Source organism: Ovis aries, chromosome 12 (genome assembly GCF_016772045.2).
Source record: "Ovis aries strain OAR_USU_Benz2616 breed Rambouillet chromosome 12, ARS-UI_Ramb_v3.0, whole genome shotgun sequence".
Classification (NCBI taxonomy): domain Eukaryota; kingdom Metazoa; phylum Chordata; class Mammalia; order Artiodactyla; family Bovidae; genus Ovis; species Ovis aries.
In genome coordinates, this window is record NC_056065.1 from 23,358,621 (window position 1) to 23,380,720 (window position 22,100).

Consider the following 22,100-nt stretch of genomic DNA (forward strand, 5'->3'; position numbering starts at 1 on the left):
TTTTTATCACTGGAGTCAAATTTATGTCACTTAATAAAAAAATCTCCAGAATTGAGGCATCAGCTCAGCTAATCAGCAGAGCAAAAAGACCAACAAAAATTATTTAAGGGGAATAGATGTTAAAATCTCTTGTGTACAGTTGATAAGATGTACTTGATGTCTTAATGATGATTCATTTACAATAGTAGCCAAATATTTAACTCTTTTATCCTTAACATTAAAATGTGAAGGATTACAGTATTAGAATTCTCTGAGTAGAATTAAAAATCCAAATTATTATTATGAAAACATTTGCTCATCAGAAGTTCAACTTGATGTATTTGAGTACAGTCTGGAATCTCCTGTTTCAGCTTATCAAAACTGTGTTTTCCAGTTATGGAACCATGAGTCTACATTGGAAATGCTACCATAATATTGCAGATATCACTATACAAAGGCTGTTCTGCTTCACAATTCCCAGAACTGACTTTCCAGAGAAACCTGATACCAGTTTAAATAAAAGATTTCTTTTATCAAATCTTAAGAAACTCCCTTAGAAATAACAATGTTAAAAATTGTATTAGTCTTCACTTTTATTTTCATATGAACTTTATTGTCAACTTTGCAATTAAAATAAATCTATGAACTTTTAAAAACAGCCATTTTCAAAACACCAGTCTGCAATATGTAAACAAATTTTTATACAGTAATGTTTTCATGTCATATTGCATTCTTTTTTTTTAACTTAAACGTTTATAGTTTGTACTCTTTGCTTTATCATAAGAATGACCTCCTTCCCTTTATGTATCAAAGTTTAACTGTTTTCTTGCTTGTTGCATATTTGAACTGTTTTCATTATTTTTGCTAAAATTAATGTGATAAACTTTTTTCCTTTGGGATATATGCTTAGATAAATACTCCAAGCCCATAGTTTCTGAGTCAGAAGATATAAGCAGTCTGCTAGGTCCTGTGTAGCATTGCCAAAAAAAGATTGTATGTGACCTAAAGCACTTGAGGGTTTCTTCTCCACAGCTTGTTTCTATATTGGATAGAATAATTTCTAGTAATTGGTGTCTTTATTGTAGTAATACAGTCATAATCGCCTTAATTTGTGTTTCTTTCATTAGAGATAATGCTCAGTGTTTTTAATGAATAGGTTAAGGGTGCTGCTTCATGTCTAAGCTCTCTGTGTCCCTTTAACTGCTTGACTGAAGGAGTCTGGTTAATCAGCTTTACAGACTTATATCAACTTTGTACATTTTGATATTAAATATTTCCCAATTCCCATTTTTTATAAATGAAATTTGATGGGGTTTTTTTTTCAGTGTTATTTGAGTGTCATGAATCACTGAGTAAGCTTTAGTCTTTCCTGACTATATAATTTGCTAATATTAAAATTTGATTTAAAGAATCTTGATTCAAATAATCTGCTTATTGTCTTATTAACTTCTTATTTAACTTACATACCTTCCTGTTGCTTCTTAGATATGACTGTGTATTTTTTAGGGCCTTATAAGTTACATGCCTTAATCCTCCATGAGAACAAAATTAATGAAATTGATTTTATATTATCCTTGCTTGACCTTTGGTTGTTTCTAGATCTAAATAGTTATATAGCTTTCTTAGGCTGTGTATATGAATGCTTTCAGCTCTTCCTAACTGGGATCATAATGGGAGAGACAGGATCACACATGATTTTAAAAGGATTTGTGTTTCATGCTCTGCACTGGTTTTTTTTTTTTTTCCCCTATTTATTAGAATATGTATGTCTGAATTTTTTTTTTAGAAAGAAGCCGAAAAACTCTTCTGCTGTCTCATCTTTGTATATTTTCTTTAATTTTTCCAGTCCTTAACCAAAATGTTTAAAATAATAACAGTTTGAGCCTAAAGCAAAGCCCTTCCTTACTGCTTTTTGTCATTTTTAGTCCTCAAGAAGTATTTTTCTACTTTTAACATTTTTTTCAGCTAAGATAATTTTAAAAATCTTGCTTTTGTCTGCCTAGTACAAGTGGTAGTAAAGCAAAAAACAATAATAATAACCATTTTTGAAATGAAAATTTCTGAGTACAAATTCAGATGTATATGGGGTATACTTTACAAAGGCTAAAACGATTTAAGAAAAATTATTTTCATGTGGCCAATCTAAAGTCCATAGTCTTTTAATGTGTGGACCTATGTGTAGGGTTTTTTTTTCCTACTGTTAATTTGTTTAATTCTTCACAATTCATCTGTGTCCATTATTTTGCTAGAGTTTCTCAGCAAGTAGTCATCTCCATTCACTGGCAGTGATGGCTAAAGTAAACTTTCTTCAGTTTTGGAGTCTTGCTTGTCCTCTTGTTTCTTGTGTTGAGGTATCTCAAATGAAATCTGAAATGGATTAGTTTGTTCACCTGGTCTAGTGCAGCGTATTGGCCATTGAACAGTAGCTTCCGATTGCTCCTTCCTCCTAACGCAGGCAAACAACGTTCTACTTCCTGTTTCTATGAGTTTTATTTAAAACCATCCTTTATATAAGTAGATCCGTTATTTAAAGGATGTTATAAGTAGATCCTTTATATGAGTAGAATCATGCAGTGTTTGTTTTCCTGTGATTGGCTAATTTTTCTTAACAGTGTCCTGAGAGTTCATCCACATCATAGCATATGGCAGAATTCCCTTCTTTTCTAAGGCTAACACTTCACTGTATGTGCATATTGCATTTTCTTTATCCATCCATCAGACATTTAGATTCTTTCTACATCTTGGCTATTGTGAATAATGTTGCAGTGAACATGGGTATGAAATAGCTCTTCAAGATCCTGTTTTCAGTTACTTTGGATATATACCTAGAAGTGGGATTGCTGGATCGGATAGTTGTTCCGTTTTTAGTATATTAAGGAGCCTCCATACTGTTTACCATAGTAACAATACCATTTTACAGTCACACCAACCGTGCACAAGGGTTTCAGTTTCTTCATATTCTCACCAACACTTGTTATTTTCTTTTTTTTTTTTTTTTGACAGTTGTCATCCTAACATATATGAGGTGATATCTCACTGCGATTTTGATTTCCCTGATGATCAGTAATGTTGAGCCTCTTATCATATGCTTATTGGCTACTTGTATATATTCTTTGGAGATATACCTATACAGGTCCTTTGCCCATTTTTTATTTTGCACAATTTTTTGTTGTTATTGAGTTGTAGAAGTTGTTTATATATTCTGAATATTAACCCCTTATGTGATATATGGTTTGCCAATAGTTTCCTCGTTCCATAGACTGCATCTCCCAGGTTGCCTTTTAACAGCCCAGGGTTGACTGTTGCTTGAGTGTCGGCTTAAATTTGACTCTGGTAATGCACACCAGTGCCTGTTTTCACGCTGATTCTTAATAATTCCTAGTTCTAGACTTAAATCTTAACTGTCCTCTCTTCCCGTATTCTCTAAGCTATCATCATTGACTAACCCTGATTTCCATCTCCAATGATCTCTTCTTTCCTAATGTTTTAGTGAGGATTTTAAAATATAGCAGATGATTTTAAAATCAGCACAGTAGATATTTGGTAGAGGACCAGGAGAAAAATCTCTTCATTATTCTTAACTATAAAAATACGAAGCGGAAGTTAAAATCAGTAGGTTTTTATGTTAAAATTTTTAAATGTGAAAATACTCCTTTTAGAGGAACATAGGCAGCAGGCAGTGTATTTTGAGTCAGTTCATTTGGTGAGTGTGCAGGATGATGGGTATAGTTGTCATAAGATATATTAATACAAGTATGTCTCAGGCCTATACCTTCTGTTGGCCTGCTAATTAAACTAGAAACAGTAACTTCAGTTTGAAAATGTCACATGATTCTTGTTGATTAGCAAATTTCACATTTACTTAAAAAAGAGCTAATATAAGTGGTTGAATGTCCTGATTGACCAAACATAATGTAGAGTTTATTTCCTAGCAAATAATGAAAGATCGGTGGATGAATGTTGGTCATGAAGAAGAAGAACTAAAGCCATATGCTGAGCCTGAACCAGATTTCAATGACACAAAAAGAATAGGTAAGCATTTAAGTATTGTGAGAGGTGCTCTCCTCCCTAGGCTAAAAGTCAGGAGTCCTTTAGTCTACCAAAATTGTGTTTAAAATGTAAATGGGAAGGAGTTTTTATTTGAAAAATGCTGCATTATCATCTTTTCTTTCTGCAGATATACACTAAACATTGCAAAATTCAAGTTCCTTATTTTGTTCTCATATATTATAATCTCAAACATTTGCTGGCAACAGTGATATAAAAATGGAAACAATGTAAATAAGCCTCATTCTTTTCTTTCAACAGTTCCTAACAAGAGGAATGACTGATTTAAGAATCAGCACTGTTCAGACTGATAAATATCAGCAAAATATAGCACATATTTTAACCAAAAATACAGAGGCACTGAGTTAGCAGGAGGAGCCCTTTGGTCCCCTCTTGGTTTCCCACTAACTCAGCAGGGTCCATCCTCCACACCCGGTCAGTGTCCGCTTCGAACCTCCTCCCTCTTCCTTCTCAAAGCCATCAGAAACTCATAACTGAGTCACCTCAGCTATGCTCCTGTCTTGCTTGAGGGCAGAACGGCAAAGGAGGAGCATTTGAGGGAGTTAGAAATCTGATCAGAACTGTGGAATTCAGGCCTTCCAAAGAATCAACCTGCCTGCAGTTCAGAAACCAAATTTGTCAAGCGATGAGAGAAACTGCTCCATGAGTGGCTGAGTATGTCTTGCAAGAGAGAGAAGGTATTCTGTGTATGTCACAGACAAATACTGTGTCTATCTGGACAAAGGAACTCAGCTCAATAATATGCTAGGCAGAGAGAAATGGAGTAGGCTCGGGAGTATGTTGACTCATGAGTGTTTCTGCCTGAAAAATTGAGGGTGTACAGTATCTAACTACACAGAATCTGTATATTAGTAGTCCAGAAGTTTTTATGTTAAAGTTACACTTTAAAATGTTAGAACTTAGTTTTCATATCTAATGTGGACAGACTTGCCCATTTTTGTTGGTTTGTTTACTAAAATAAACTTGTTTTTAGAAATTTCACATTTTGTTTTTTATTTCTAGATATCATGATCACCATGGGTTTTGTACGAGATGAGATAAATGATGCCTTAATAAATCAGAAATATGATGAAGTCATGGCTACTTATATTCTTCTAGGTAGAAAAGCACCTGAAGTAAGTTTTTCACCTTTTCACATTAATGTGAATTATTTTTTAAGCTAGGTTACAGCTTCAGTATAGATATAATATTAGCAAAAATATTCTAGGTGGTATAAAAAATATAAAAACACTAACAATCTTATTTATTAGAATTCAAAATTCACAGTGCTAAGTTATGAACAAGGTGTAGTATCTTGCTTAGCTCTGAGAGGCCCCATTTTAGTCAGGTCCTTGAGAACAGCATCCCCCAAATGCAAGAGCCCTTCCAAAGGCAACATAGTTATTTCAGGTGCACAGAATACACAGTAACTGAAACAAAGGGACATAACACCATTTAAAACAAAATATAGGTGGGAACCCAGGAAAAGGTCATCTTGTGATATGTTTTGCCTTGTAGAGGGTCAAGTGTTTTTATACATCAATCAGGAATTCTCAAGTCCAGTCGAGATCTATCGTAGGGAGAGAGAGAGTAAAGAAGTCACTATGCCAGTGGTTATTGAACCATAAAAGCAAATGATCCTTTGGGCCAGCAAATACAAAGGTATAAATTGAGAGTCAGGAATAGCCCAGAGCTTTGACAGTTGGTGGGAGGCATTTTGTAGAATAGGATTAAATTATTTATAAGTAGATAGTAACTATTAGTGCTCTCAGGGTGGAGGGGAGGGAATCAGTCCGTAGTGTGGTATGGTGTGGGATACGCTCTGAGGAGAAGGTGCACAGGAAACTCTGGGATGTAAGAGGACAGACACCCACAACAAGCCAAGGCGTATAAGAGGTAGAATTAACAGTGTTTGATAACCTGTTGGAAATGAGTGAGAAGGTACCCTCAGACTTGTAGCGTAGGTGACTGGTTTTGTAAGATGTATTTGTCAAGATAGGAAAAGAGTGAATCTCAGGGGGAAGATGGGAGGCTTGTTCAGTTCGGGGTGGTTGAATTTGAACTTCCTGTTGGTTGGAGCTGTTCAGTAGTCATTTGGATATAAAGATCTGGATCTGAAGGGAATGAGTTGAATAGCATTAATAGATTTGTGAGTTGTCATCAGAGGAACACCCAGTAATGTGCCAGGAGCTGTTTTAAGGACTTTACTTTTTAAATTCATCTAATCCTCTCAGGTAGGTACTGTTACAGCAGAGGAAAGGGACCTTAGTAGAAATGCTAAGAGCTGGGGCAGTGGTGTCAGAGAAGCCAAGCCAAGAGAATTTTAAGAAGTGGGAAATAGTATAAATGATTATTTCTAAAGACTTCGACCTGTTTTTACTTGGATTTTAGATTTTACTCCTGAGATCTTTAATTTTCCTATTAATTTGTTTTATAAGCATACAACCTAGCCCATGTGTGAATTAAAATGACATTTGAATTGCATTGATATAAATTAGTAAAACTGCTATAAGTAGTAAGAGCCTGAGCTTTGGAGCCAGGGTCGTTGGGTTTGAACTCCCACCCATCCCCTACCCTAGCATAGCCACTATCAAGCTGTGTGACTTAGGCAGTTTACTTAATCTCTCTGTGCTTCAGTTTCCTGGTCTATAAAATGAGGATGTAATGGCATCCTAAAGATCAGTCCTGGGTGTTCATTGGTAGGACTGATGCTGAAGCTGAAACTCCAGTACTTTGGCCACCTGATGTGAAGAGCTGACTCATTTGAAAAGACCCTGATGCTGGGAAAGATTGAAGGCAGGAGGAGGAGGGGACGACAGAGGATCAGATGGTTGGATGGCATCACCGTTTCAAAGGACATGGGTTTGGGTGGACTCCAGGAGTTAGTGATGGACAGGGAGGCCTGGCGTGCTGCAGTTCATGGGGTTGCAAAGAGTCAGACATGACTGAGCGACTGAACTGAATGGTACCTACCTCTTAGCATGACTGAGAGAGTTTAAATGAATTAATACTTCTCAAGTCCTCAGAACACTTTCTGGCACATTACTATGTCCTTTGTGTTGGCTGTTGTTTTTTAAAATTTTCATTATCAGTATTACTCTGCTCTTTATCATTAGCAGCTTTGCATATTAGATTTCCCATTGGAAAGTCAGTGATTCAGTCAGAAGTTACTGGCAACAAAATACTTTTGTGTTCTAGTGAGAAGGATAGTGTATCAATCCCCAGTTTACCATGCTTAGTTCTAAGAAATTTCTGAGTCACAGCCAATAAACCACATTTTTTGTTCTGTGAATGTGGTGCAGAAAGCCAACAAAACAAAAAATGTGTGTGTGTGAAGTAAAAATTTTAGGTTTCATCCTAAGTTTGAATCCCAACTACATCTGAGTTCGAATCCCAAAGGATTCAAACTTGAATCTCTTAACATCAATTTTTACATCTAAAACATGCAGGTTAATAGATCATAGGTTTGCAGTAATGATTAAAGCAAGTAACACATATAGCAACTTTAGCATGGCAGTCACTCAGTCGTGTCCGACTCCTTGTGACCACATGGACTGTAGCCTACCAGGCTCCTCAGTCCATGGGATTTTTCCAGGCAAGAGTACTGGAGTGGGTTGCCATTTCCTTCTCCAGGGGATCTTCCCGATCCAGGGATCAAGCCCAGTATCCCGTATTGTAGGTAGACCCTTTACCATCTGAGCTACCAGGGAAGTCCTCCAGCATGGCAGCTAGTATATAATAACCATTCAAGAATTGGTAGCTGTTATTTGGACCCAGAAGGACCCAAAGCCATTTGATCAAGATAACAGAAGATGACATGTTCTTGTGGAAAGATGTTCTAGCTGGTCCTCTCCCTTCTTGTTTGCCAGGTTTCAATTCCGTATCCAGACATTATTTTCTTATTTCTGATTGCTCCTTGTACGACTTGGAATAAATTGAAAAATCAAGAGTGTATGTTTCTATGAACTTGTTTTGTTTTAAAATGCTGGCCGTCTTTCTTCTTCTTATAGTTTGAAGGGGGTGAATCATTATCCAGTGGAAACTTGTGTCAGAGGTCTCGGCCCAGCAGTGACTTAAACAACAGCACCCTGCAGTCCCCTGCTCACCTGAAGGTCCAGCGGAGCATCTCAGCAAACCAGAAGCAACGACGCTTTAGTGATCATGGTGGGGGAGAGTCAAATAAGTGCAAAGACAAACCAAGTCTGCCCAAACTTGCATTTTTTGTTAAGCATTATACAGTTCACATGTTTATGTCTTTGTGTCATCCCTAGTTACCACAGATTTATATTACTGAATGATTAATATAATCCTGTTTTCAGGGGCTGACCTAATTTTTGTAATCAAACAGTTTAATCTTAGCTCAAAGTGTAAAGTATGCAAACAAAGATTATTTTTAATACAAAAGTTTCTGTTTGTGAGAAGAAAATATGTCAGTTGCTTTTCAGTTGATTATGCTTTTTTAAAAATTACAGCTGGTCCATCCATTCCTCCTGCTGTATCATACACCAAAAGGCCTCAGGCTAACAGCGTGGAAAGTGAGCAGAAAGAGGAGTGGGACAAAGATGTGGCTCGTAAACTTGGCAGCACAACAGTTGGATCAAAAAGTGAAATGACTGCAAGTCCTCTTGTAGGGCCAGAAAGAAAAAAGTCTTCAACTATTCCAAGTGTGAGTAATTATTCTGACATATTGCAATATGCTGTAGTTATTTGTTGTTGAAATTTTTTAATTTAAAGGTTAAAAATTTTTTTTTCAAGTTTTAAAATTTAAAGTGAATCATACATGTAAAGAATATGCAAAGGGGGCCAAGCTTCTAATAAATGTAGTTTAAGAACAAAAAAATGTGAATTCTGTAAATAACATTTACCTTATCACAAGGAAAATACATTAAACTTTCCTGCCTCAGTTTTCCTGTTTGTAATATTTACTTAATAGTCTATTTCATTGGCGCATTTAATTTTAAGTTTACAAATAAGCTGTTCAGTGCAGGCAGACTACAGCAATAGTTAATTTACAGAGTTAACTCACATTATCTACTTAAAACAGAAAACTATAGAAATTAGATAATGAGAGCTGGAAGATAGATTGAGACATCTACCTTAAGGCAGCAGCAAAGAATGAAGAGAAAATATAAAGGAAAGCCAAGATGTACAGAGGATAGAAGTAGAATTAGTATCATTTAGGAAGTGTGAGTTTAGAAAGGAAAAGGGGCAAAATGAAGGGGAAGAAATACTTGAAGGAATAATAACAAAAAAATGATGGAAAACTTAATATTAAAAGGACTCAAAAGGCATACAGAAGACAGAAGGAGAACTTGTTCCTGGGCTCATTAAAGTGGGATATGTAGATACCGAAAACAAAGAGGAAAAACTTTACAGGTTTCAGAATGAGACAGGAAGTGACCTAGAAAGGAACAAGACGCACACTGACGTCAGATTTCTCAACATGGGTGCAAAAGATAAGTGGATGAAAAATGTTTTTTTAAAGTATCAAAAGCACATTGAACCCAGAATTTTATACCCAACGAAACTGTCATATAAACGTCAGTCATTTCAGTTCAGTTGCTCAGTCATGTCTGACTCTTTGCAACCCCATATGTAAAGTCTAAAGTATATCAACTCTTGTGATACAATGACCTACTTGAAAACACTGCTGTCTGAGGAAATATTCTTATAGGAAGAGAAAGGTATCTACAATACTCTGTAAAATATATGGAAGTTGAAAGCAATCAGCTAACTTATTACAGTATGTATGGTGATAACATACACAAAAAAGAAAAAAACAATAATGAAAATTCAGAACCAAAATTTTGGACGATATCCAGGAAGCGAAGATAGGGATAGAAATTAAAGGAAAAAGCATATGCCTTAGAAGGGAAGATGAGAGGGAGATTTACGAAATCAGTACAGTCAGCCCTTGATTTCCATCTGTGACTGGTTGAATCTGTGGACAGGGAACCTGTGGATGCACGGAGGGCTGACTGTCCTCAGTCGTTTCATATGAAAGACTTGAGCCTGCACAGATCATGGAATCTGCAAGGGTCCTGGAGCTAATCCCCATTGAATAACAAGGGACACCTGTAGCAGTAAGCAAAAATGAGTTCAGAAACTTAAGGACAAAAAATATAAGAACAAAAATAAAGTGTATAACTTTTAAGCCAATAGAAGAAAAAAAAAGTGATTTAGCTTATGGAAAGTAGGGAAGGAGAGAAAAAAGAAAAAAGCAGTTTAAATAGAAGCATGAAATAAGGTACCAGAAAGCCTAACATAATTGTAAATGGGTTAAACTCCTCAGTACCTATTGTTTTATACACGTAATGGAAACCATATGTTTTAAAAATATGTGATGTGATCGTTACCTTTGGTCTATGAAATAGCTGTATATAACCACTTTAAGAATTAATGGATATAGCCACTTACATTCCAGCTGATCTATTTGGAAATGATGTAACTACAATAGGGTTTAATATATTTTTATAAGCAGTTTTTTAGACAAATCACTTCCTCTTACTTACATATCAACTAGAGGACGGTTGCCAGAGTGTCATCACCTCATATAACAGAAATAATTTCACCTTTTATTGCATGGCATTCTGCTGTGTACCTGTCATTTCAACTCAGCTTGGTCTTATTTTCCCATAAACATACTCAGCGGTTTCCACCCGTCTCTGTGTGGTGCTCTTGCTTAAGGTTCCCCCTCACATTATGAAAATCCCTTTTCTGTAGATCATTTCAAGTCCTGCCTTCTGCCTGGAGCGTCCTGTAACTGAATACTCTAAAATTACCTTATCAGCCTTTCTGATCACCGGACCACATTATGTAGCTCTTAGTTATATGCTGCCTTGCATATAACTATCTCCCACCTCTCTCTCTATGTGCTGGTATATAGCAGCACACTTGCTTCCTTAGAATCACTAGTAGTCACCTGCGTTGTGGGTGTCCAAAGCACATTTTTTTTTTTTTTCATTTAAAGAAGGCATTGCCTTAAATTCAGATTTACTATGCCACACTTATTTTTTTTTAACATAAGCCAAAAGATTCTGGTTGTGAAATTTTTCTCTTGGCCACTTAGTATTAGCATCAATGGCATGAAAGGGACAAGGCCAGGGAGGCAGCCTGTGGCAGCACAGATTCAGAAGGCCGAGTTTTGAAGAAGCGCTTCACCCGTCACGCTTTGAGAAGGAAAGTGGTGTTAACTGAAAACAGCCAGAAACGTTTAAGAGGTCTCTAAAGGGGAGGTATGATAGCATGTCCGACAATGAGTTTATTCAAAATAAGATCTTTGTTTAAAATTAGGTTACTCATGTGACAATTCAGCCAAGACAGTGAAATGATCAAAGATGGATTCTTAAGTTGCTACATTTGGTTCCCATGGGATAATTTTACAGGCTTGTAGTAATCTCTTTGTAGTTTTATAGTTTTCCAGGATTTTTTCCCTCCTTTCTATTATTTATTTCCAGGGTTTTTCTTCTAAATTTTTAATTTCCTCTTAAATTTTAATCTTCAGTTAAACCTCCTGAGTAGTCTCTAAAAGCAAAGTAAGGAATAATTACATGTTCAAAAATTAGAGATTTATTAATTAAAAGAAAACACTGTATCTATGTAGTTGGAAAAAGGAAATATTCCCCTGGGTGGCACAGCACGAGTTTTGGTCTCTTCACCTGGCCAGTGGCTGTGAGGGTTTCCCAAGCAGGTGCGGAATGGACACCCACAGGCTTCCGAGTGGCCTTCCACTGTCAGGGCCCAGGGTTCCTGTTTGCAATGATAACTTAGTGTGGAGCTAAGTGATACTTAGTGTGGGGCTGCCTCTGGTGCATGGTCCCCTCAAGCTACCTGTGCACCGCTCCCAGAGGCATGAGTAAAGCCCAGCTCTTTTGTTGCTTCCAAACAACTGCTGCTGCAGGACAGCAGTCAGCTAAAAAATGGTGAGGCACTTGCTATGCTCTGCCTTTTACTCCCTCAAGAGAGAGGTGGGAGATAGAGCTTATTAATATAAGATTCTGATAAGTTAAAATTCCGCCATGGATTTCTCCAGAGTTACTTGCCGTTTGAATTCATTTCTGTGACTTTGCACAACTACAGCTAGAATTTTTTAATGTGTGTCATTTTTTTTCCCCTCCTTAAAGAACAATGTGTATCCTGGAGGTAGCATGGCAAGAAGGAATACGTATGTCTGCGAAAGAACCACAGATCGATACACAGCATTGCAGAACGGAAAAGACAGCAGGTAACTGTCGCCATGCAGGTAGGACTGCCGTTGTCATTGCTCTGCGTTAGTAGTGCTCGTGGTACAACTCCTTTAGCTGAACAGGTGAAGAGGAGAGGAAACAGAATCGCTAGTTAGATGGCAACCACCCGTGGTTCCTAAGGCACCTCCTCACGTGTAGCAGAATGGAGCAGTGGAAGAATATTTAGGGAAAATAAGAGGTAAATCTCTTAATCTACGATTTTCTAAATCAAATCTGATAGTAAATAATTCCCTATAGCAAAACCTATCGCAGTGTCCTAATCTTATCTTCATGATTTGAATCTTGTTCTTTTTTTTTTTAAGTCTTTATTTTTATTTAAGTATTTGACTATACCGGGTCCTAGTTGTGGCATACGGGATCTTAGTTCCCTGACCAAGGATCGAACCTGAGATCCCAGCATTGGGAGCTTGGAATCTTAGCCACTGGATCACCAGGGAAGTCCTGAATCTTATTCTGTTATACCTCTGCTGCTTCCTCCTCACCTCCTCCCTTCCCACCCACCCTGTCTAATCACCATTATATACAAATACAGAAGACTGTGTTTTCCTTCCGCTAAAGAAATGTGGCCATCTCAACTGATCATTGAGACCACACTGTTCTCAGAGTGTTTTATTTCAAATAATGATAAATCATGTTTTATTATTTAAAAAATTTGACTTCTTTTCATCGTGAGTTGTAAGGACTACTCATCAGTAGATCACAAAATGATGGAGTTTATTGTAATAAATTCTGTTTAGTTCCATCCCTAGTCATTTTAGTAGACTTGACAGACCATTCTTAAACTTGTTTCCTCTCAGTTAATAGGCACTTAAAGTAAATGTTACTATGAGGTATGCAAAGGTAAAGGAGTCTTCCTCAGACGTGAGAGCCTTTAGGCTAGAGAGGTTGTCGGGAATTGACTACTGTTTTACTCTTTTCCCTTTACTAAATCTTAATCTGCAGCTCCTTTAATCTGTAGCAGTTTAACCTAAAACTGCGCTAAAAGCATTTTGATGATGTTTCAAGAGAGAGGATTTTTGCTATAGTTATGAATTCTTATTGAATAGTGGGCAGTGAGCCACATCAACACATCACACCAAACTGTGATTGATTTTTTTTTTTGGAAAGTGTGAAGTGTCTCTGGTCAATCATTTTACCCATAAAAATAATGTTATAGATTTCAGATTCACATATATAGGACAAGAGTGTATGAAATACTTTCCATGGAAGGTGGTAATAAATTCACCCTGTACAGTTTTAAAAATATTGTTGTTAGTAATAATACCATTGTTGTTGATTTCAAGTGTTTGTCATGAAAGATATTAGACTTTTAAAAATCTAATTCTTAAATTTTAGTAAACTACAGCTTTTCTTTTTATATCTCCATGGTCTTCTCAACCGGCTTATGTTGAAAGCCTTACAGAGATGTCCGCAAGCAGCATGTCCGCTGCAGGCTCCGCTGTGGCCTCCGCTGTGCCCTCGGCACGACCCCGCCACCAGAAGTCCATGTCCGCTTCCGGCCATCCTATTAAAGTCACACTGCCAACCATTAAAGACAGCTCTGAAGCTTACAGGCCCGGGTAACATGGGGTTACATTTCGTTTGTCATCAGGAGTTTTAAAAAAATATAGCACCATATAAAAATACCTGATAGCTATCACATTTTAAGAGCTTTTTTGAGAAGACTCAGTGTTTATGGCAGAGGTAAAAAATTATAACATAAACTTACTACATCCTCCAGCTGTTATCAGAAGTGTTGCTTATAATTTAAGTCATTTTCTAGAGGAATTTTCTTCAAGGATTTTGTTTTAAACCCATCCATGAAATAAAGGGTTGTTCCTAATTTATCATTTAAATAAATTGAATTCTTATGGTTTAAAAACAAACAGAAACATTCCAACCCACAAGACTAGGGGTTGAGACCTAATTAATCTTCTTGGCTCCAGCCAGTCACTGGTACTTAAGAAGAACTTTAAATTTTCCTATTAGTGAAACAAATAATCTCAAAGATCCCTTTCAGTTATACAGTTAAATTATTTTCTGGTATTTCTGCATGTTAAGAATTGTCAAATTCAGAAACATGTTTGATAGGTTTGTTAATCATATTGTTGGTATGTGGTAGCATTTACTGTCACTCAGGAGTGAATTGTAAATAGGAAATAAGCCTTCAATTCACAGCCTTTTGATAAACAATAGAATTTGTGTTCCACATTGCTGACTGGTTTAAGAGAACAGTGGAGGGACAAAAAATTGCATGCAGTGCCCCTTGTTTGGCATTCCTGATACTGAATTCCAGTATCAGGAATATATATATATATGTGTATATATATATATATATATATGAGATATATATCTTTATATCCCTGTTTCAGTAATTTCTTTTTTTTTCTTAATACATATATTTTATTGAAGTATAGTTGACTTAAAATGTTTCAGATGCACAGCAAGGTGATACAGTTATACATCAGTTCAGTTCAGTCGCTCAGTCATGTCTGACTCTTTGCAACCCCATGAATCACAGCACACCAGGCCTCCCTGTCCATCACCAACTCCCGGAGTTCACTCAAACTCACGTCCATCAAGTCGGTGATGCCATCCAGCCATCTCATCCTCGGTCGTCCCCTTTTCCTCCTGCCCCTAATCTCTCCCAGCATCAGAGTCTTTTCCAATGAGTCAGCTCTTTGCATGAGGTGGCCACAGTACTGGAATTTCATCCTTAGCATCATTCCTTCCAAAGAACACCCAGGACTGATCTCCTTGCAGTCCAAGGGACTCTCAAGAGTCTTCTCCAACACCACAGTTCAAAAGTATCAATTCTTTGGTGCTCAGCTTTCTTCAGAGTCCAATTCTCACATCCATACATGACCACTGGAAAAACCATAGCCTTGACTAAACGGACCTTTGTTGGCAAAGTAATGTCTCTGCTTTTGAATATGCTATCTAGGATGGTCATAACTTTCCTTCCTAGGAGTAAGCTTCTTTTAATTTCATGGCTGCAGTCACCATCTGCAGTGATTTTGGAGCCCAAAAAAATAAAGTCTGACACTGTTTCCCCATCTATTTGCCATGAAGGGATGGGACCAGATGCTATGATCTTAGTTTTCTGAATGTTGAGCTTTAAGCCAACTTTTTCACTCTCCTCTTTCACTTTCATCAAGAGGCTTTTTAGTTCCTCTTCACTTTCTGCCATAAGGGTGGTGTCATCTGCATATCTGAGGTTATTAATATTTTTCCCGGCAGTCTTGATTCCAGCTTGTGATTCTTCCAGCCCAGCGTTTCTCATGATGTACTCTGCATAGAAGTTAAATAAGCAGGGTGACAATATGCAGCCTTGACGTACTCCTTTTCCTATTTGGAACCAGTCTGTTGTTCCGTGTCCAATTCTAACTGTTGCTTCCTGACCTGCATACAGATTTCTCAAGAGGCAGGTCAGGTGGTCTGGTACTCCCATCTCTCTCAGAATTTTCCACAGTTTATTGTGATCCATATACACATTAATTTTGAAATTATTTTCCATTATAGGTTATTACAAGATACTGACTATAGTTTCTTCTGCTATTCAGTAAATCGTTGTTGCTTGTTGTGTATCTATTTTTTAAATTAGAAATCTAGCATTCTATTCATACTAAGTCAAACAAATTGAATCAAAATCATAAACTTTTTAGTTAGGCCAAAATTCAATAGGTTTTTTAAAATATATGTATTGTACATATTATTTTTATATAAGTACGCAAAAGCTTTTCTACTATGCTTGATGAAGGCTTGAGAAAGAACATCAAAAAAAAGATGGAGAAATCTCTCCATCTTTAGTAACTAAATTTTTGTAAAAGGCATTTAGTCTGAAATGATAGTGTCTTGGTAATTACAGTGAATACATGCATCACATCTGTCACTAGAACGAATAGAACAGGGCCGATTAAAAGTAGCCATGGCAACTTTCTAACAGTTTTTAGCATGAGCAAAACTGTTCTCCGTGGTTACCCTGTGTAACGCATCTTCCTGTGTCTCAGCAGCACAACCCAGCGCGTGCCTGCTGCGTCACCATCTGCTCACAGTATTAGCGCCTCGACCCCCGACCGCACCCGCTTCCCCCGCGGCAGCTCCAGCCGCAGCACCTTCCACGGGGAGCAGCTGCGCGAGCGCCGCAGCGCCGCCTACAACGGGCCGCCCGCCTCCCCCTCCCACGAGCCGGGGGCCTTCGCGCACGCCAGGAGGGGCACGTCCACTGGTATAATAAGCAAAATAACATCCAAATTTGTCCGCAGGTCAGTACCAACGCACTATTTTGTTTCCTCTAGGGGGTAACGGATTTGTTTTTGTTTTTGTTTTTTCTTTCATCTCTACACTGATTTTTTTCCAAAATGGGTTTATGACATTTCATTAAGACATGCTCTTTTTACAGAAGCTTGAAGAGAAAAGATCAAGGAGGACATAGTCTTTTTCCTTAAGAAAAAAAAAAAAGAACAAAATGAGAATTTTAAAATTCTGTAAAATAGAGCAGGAGGAACATAACTTGGCATAAAACAATGTGTGTTCTAACAAAAAATGTTCCCTACTTAAAAGCCTCTGTTTAGAAAATGGAATTAAATGTGACTACATTTGTCCTTCAAATGGTACTTAAGAATACTTTTAAATCGCTCACTAATGACACACATACACACATGTAGTCCACCTTTTATTCTGACTTATAGAAAGCCTATTATGTTCTAGAGTCACAGATATTACTTATGTAATTTAACATCATAAAATCTTAACATCAAAACACAGTAAACACAAAAGGAATACAAGTGTAGTAATCTAATTCAGTAATACTGTGAAATTGTACTCCTTTCTAAAAAGTAACATAAGTATATAACACCCATTGATTATACGAGTGCTGAACATAGTACAGGTTGATGTAAGTTTGGTCCACTATCAGGTCCTGCTAAAGCCCCACAAAAGTTCCGTAGGCACAAAGCTTTGTGCTCAGTGCTGAGCAAGTTTCAAAGATGAAGAGACAGCATCTGTGCCCTCAAGATTCAGCCCCAAAAGGAGCAGACTGTTTGCCACCGGCCACAGTACAGAATGAACCATGAATGGAAAGAGACATGTGGGCAAGGCCCTGAGGGCTCCCACTAGGGAAGAAGTTAAGTCTCCATACTGGGTAGTTATTTGAGCAAATAAGTTGTGGGTAAGAAAGTATTATACTTATTCTAAAAAATATTGCTTAAATACTTAATTTTCTATGTTTTTAGTGTTCCTAGGGTTTCAGAGAGTGGGTGTAGAAAAGAGAAGCAGTGTCTATAGTCTCTTCCCTTTTTGAGGAACTGTATGTAGACTCTATTCATGGATTGGTTTGCCCAAGATCACGCAGCTGCATTTGTATCTTTAAATACCCTCATGCAAAGTCAGTTTCTAACCATATCAGACAGTGATTTTGTACCATTTGGGCGGTTACCACGCCACAGTGATAAAGACCTGAAAGCTCCCCCACAGTCACCATGACCGTGGAAAGTGCTGGATGACCCTCTGTGGGGCACCAGTTAGATTATCAGTAGTTGGCATTTGACTGGCAATTTAAATCCATTTTTAAAAGCCAGTACTTTCTTATGGTTAAGCCAGAATTGATTTTAAGGTGAAGGAAAATAGATTTTTAGTTTAATGCTTGATTACTAATTGTACATTAAGCATCGTGGAAAATATTTCTGTTTGCAATGAAATTTAGATCATAGAGAGAAACATACTAAGGAGCACCGGACAAGAAGTCAGGACTAGCTGTCAGAGCCGGAACATGCCTTAGAGATCATCATTGTGAGGTTAGGATGGAAGATTGCCGTGTAGGCATTCAGCAAAGGTGGATGCCTCCCGTGGGCCAGGCTCTCTGCCAGGCGCTCTTGACACAGCCCCTCCCTTCCTGCCAGTTCCTGATGGTCTTGTGACCCCCCCCCCCCAGACTGCTGAAACCTTTTCCTCACTTGGCCTTCTGCCCTCCTGGGCTCCCTGTCCCTTCTGAGGCTCCTTTGCTGGTTCTGTTAGGTCCCCCTCATCCTTCCCTGACCTGCCTGCCTCAGGGCATGATTTTTGGACACATTGTCTTATCTGGTTCTCCTTACTCTTGGTGATCTCATTCAGGCCCATGCCATTAAATTCCATCATATGTTAACAGTCTCAGTTTATATATTTAAGCCAGACCGCTCTTCTGAAGGACAGACTTGTATCCAATTGTCTACTTGGCCTCTCCACCTGGTTGTGAAATAGACTCTTCAACAGAACCTGTCCAGGATTCAGCCCTTGTTTCTCTTCCCCAAACCTGTCGCTCCCTCAGCCTGTGCCATTTTAGGTCACGGTGACACCATCCTTCCGGTTGCTGCGGACCCTGAGCCTGGATTATCCTTGCCTCCTCCTCCTTTCTTCACACCACACGTCATTCCGTGAGCAGTTGTTTTGGCGCTGCCTTCACAGCATTTCCAGGACTTAGCGGCATCCAGCCCTCCTACCACTGCCCTCACGGTCTCAATCACTGTATGTCTTCCAGCTCCTCACAGGTGCCCTAGCTTCTGCCCTTGTCCTGTCGTGTCCCCAGCAATGTAAGTCCTTGATTTAAAATCCTCAGCTTGCTTTTTGTCTCATTCAGAATACAATTCACAGCCCTCCCAGTGGCCTCCATAGTCTGGCCACCCATTCCTGCTCTGACTCTCATCTTCTCCACTCCGCCCCTTTCCCTGCCAGCCTTTCGGGCACCTGACTGTCCTTGAGCACACCAGGCATACGCGTTCAGGATTTTGTACGCCCCTGACACCTGCATGGCTGGCTTCTACGCCTCATTCAGGTCTTTACTGGACTGTCACTTCCTCAGGGAGGTCTTCCTCAACCCCCTGTTGGACATCACCACCTCTTCCTCCCAATACTCCCTCTTCGTGCTTTATTTTTCTCCACAGCACTTGATTCTACCTGAAATAGTGGATTTCCTTGGCTGACTTGTTCGTCATGTGTCTCTCCCAAGGAGAAAACACTCTCTGTGAGAACAGGAGCTTGTGGTTGGTCTGCTCTGTTCTGTGCTGAATTAATCTCCTGCCGAAGAGTGAATGCTTCCTCTGACATGTGGTGTGGCATTCAGTAGATGTCTATCCCATGAGTAGATGAATAATGTGGAAGACAGTTTAAAAAGTGAAGAACGTTATTAGACGTTCTGATAAGTGCTCTGAAGGAAGCAGGTCCTGAAAGAGAGGACGAGGTCGAGGGAATGAAAGTGTTCAGAGCCAGCCTGTGGGGGGTGCTAGTGTGAAAGGGTCTCAGGCTCCACCGTGCCCTGATTCCCCTTTGAACAGTGTCATCGAGTAGAGGGTTTGAGGGGGCAGAGAGAAAGAAGCGAGGGAGGAGGTTGTTTGCTGCTGTTTGTCAGAAATTAGAGGGTTTGTTTGTTTGGTTTTTTTTTTTTGCTATGCTGGGTCCTCTGCAGGCTTTCTCTGGCTGGGGCGAGCAGGGCCGGCTCTTCTTTGCGGTGTGTGGGCTTCTCACTGCCGTGGCTTCTGTTGTTGCAGAGCACAGGCTTTAGGGCACCCGGGCTTCCATAGTTGCAGCAAGTGGGCTCAATAGCTGCAGCTCGTGGGCTGTAGAGTTGGGGCTTGTTAGTTGTGGTACAACAGCTTAGTTGCTCCAAGGCATGTGAAATTTTCCCAGGCCGGGGACTGAGCCCATGTCCCTTGCATTGGTAAGTGGATTCTTACCCACTTACCACCAGGGAAGTCCAATAGGGTTTTTTAATGTCTTGACTTTTAACACATTTTAATTAATTCTGGATGTGGTTAGAGAAGAGAAAAAATGCTCAGTTCTGCTCTGAGGTCACTTGTCACCCTATGAGCAGCTTTGGCTTTACAAATATATTTGTGTTCACAACAGTGCCATAAGGGTAGCATCTTATGGCTCGAGGTGGGGCCATCTAATTCTGCTTCAGATGACTTAATGCAGGAAGACAGGCAAGCAGGAATTTCCATCCCAGGGATGGAGCCACTGAGCTCTTTAGCAACAGACAGACTGGACATGCAGCTGATCTTTATGCATTTGCAGCCTGTTGAGCTTTTGGGTGTTGGAGGCTTGGCAGTGAACTAGAGAACTTTTTCAGTGCCTTGTTTAATATCCTCAACTCAACTGTCAAGTTATCATCCTTCCCGCTTGTCTTCTTAAACTTGTCCTGGGCTCAAGCCCGGCCTTTCTCTGTATTCCCTTTGGCTTCCTCACCTCACTCTACCTAAAGCTGGAAGAAATGGAGTGACACGCTGACACCTCCATGGGATCCACACCACACCCCATGTGCTGGGGGCAGGGCTGGCTCACGCCCAACTCGCAAGCCAAGACACCTCGCAGGTTCAGGAACCAACTCAGTCGATGTGCTACTGAAGGCTTTAAAAGATGGGGGAAAATGTAGGATTTTATAGGGGAAAAGTAAAGGAATTTGGATTATTAAGCTTTAAGAAAAGAAGGATACAAAATAGTTCAGAATTAATCATTCATGTATTTGAAAACCATTATCACAAAGAAGCCAGCTAGTAGTTCTCCTTGGCCAGTAAGAAGCTGAACGCCAGAATGACCACATGAAAAAGTTGTTTTCTGGGCTTAAGAAAGAACTTTCTAAGTAAAGTGATTTACACTAGAATAATCCATCAGGGGAGGATATAGATTTTCTGTTTCCAAGTGTTTAGAATGATTTGTTTTGGAGGAGTTCTGTGTACCTACTGTATAGATTAGAGATTATATCAAACCTCCTAGCTCTTATATAGGGAATAACCGGATTAGTTCAGCTGATTATATATAAGGTATGTGGCTTTTTTAAACTTTTAAATATTGGAGAACCGTGCTGCACGCACTGCATGTGCTGTTACAGCCAGCTCCACTTCTCTAACCCCAGTGCCTTCCTCTGTGGCTGCTTGGAGCTGACTTACACACTATTTGAAACCATTGCCAAATAGCAGAAATTCTTCCAGTCAATCTCTTTGTGGCATCCAGGCAGGCACAAACAGGATATGGGAAATGATGTGACGAGTCAGTTGCAAATAGTTACTGCAAGGGAAGTAGGGCCTAAGGTGTTTCATTCCTAATGCTTCCAGTTGGGCATCAGTCTGCCAGCTGTAGAAAAGTCCAGTGCAACGTAGGTCCCTTCCTGTGAAAGGAAATTTATCTTAGCAGCGGGGATCAGCAGCATTATTATCTTTCGTGCCCAATCGAAAGACTGCCCCTCAATATCTATCAGAATATCTACATGTAACTCAAAATGCACACTTTGTTTGAGCCTCCTCAAAAATGTGTTGTATTTCAGTGTGCTGTAGTAAGATAGGTTTGTGTAAATGGCTTTGAACTTTTATTATACTTCCCAAGGAAGATGCCAGTTATTAAAAATAGAAATTTAAGAAAACCTATTTGAATGTGAAAGTACATCTTACTATCCTTTTTAATTCAGATAGGAAAATGGTTTTTACCGAATACGTCTGTCACGAAATTCCTATAGTTAAAGACCCTGAGAAGTATATAAGGCATTCATATTTTAACCAGTTGAAGTTTTAGAGCTTGTTGTACTGATATACAACATTGTTATTAACTTGAGGGATGAGGAAAGTGGTACTTATTTTATTCCTGTTGCATTCATTTTACATAAATAATGTTTCTGGAATGGTTAAAACATTAAGAAAATGTTAGCTTAAGGGTTCAAGTTGTTGATTTTTCCCAGCTATTTAGTACTGTTTTGCTATCACAAGTCATCTCAGTCTATTTCAGCTGGTTTATAACTTGATACTCCTATGTAGATACTTAATTACCTTTGAATATGACAAATTACATTCAACAAAAGAACAGTTAGTAGAGTTTTCCTGGTTTTAT

At 38.8% G+C, this 22,100-nt stretch overlaps 1 protein-coding gene across 8 annotated transcripts in view; it reads left to right on the forward strand.

The window, feature by feature from the left end:
• The window catches only part of MARK1 (microtubule affinity regulating kinase 1), a 140,514-nt gene that overhangs the window by 111,463 nt on the left and 6,951 nt on the right, over positions 1-22,100 (forward strand). For 5 of the 8 annotated variants that reach the window (XM_042257090.1, XM_012187065.3, XM_012187067.4 and 2 more), the window contains 7 exons: positions 3,912-4,011; positions 5,050-5,162; positions 8,037-8,190; positions 8,499-8,692; positions 12,150-12,250; positions 13,667-13,831; positions 16,262-16,516. In XM_042257090.1, the coding sequence (XP_042113024.1) occupies positions 3,912-4,011; positions 5,050-5,162; positions 8,037-8,190; positions 8,499-8,692; positions 12,150-12,250; positions 13,667-13,831; positions 16,262-16,516 (1,082 nt within the window). The remainder of the gene's footprint in view (positions 1-3,911; positions 4,012-5,049; positions 5,163-8,036; positions 8,191-8,498; positions 8,693-12,149; positions 12,251-13,666; positions 13,832-16,261; positions 16,517-22,100) is intronic. The other 3 variants (XM_012187064.3, XM_012187066.3, XM_042257091.1) reach the window with 1 other exon arrangement.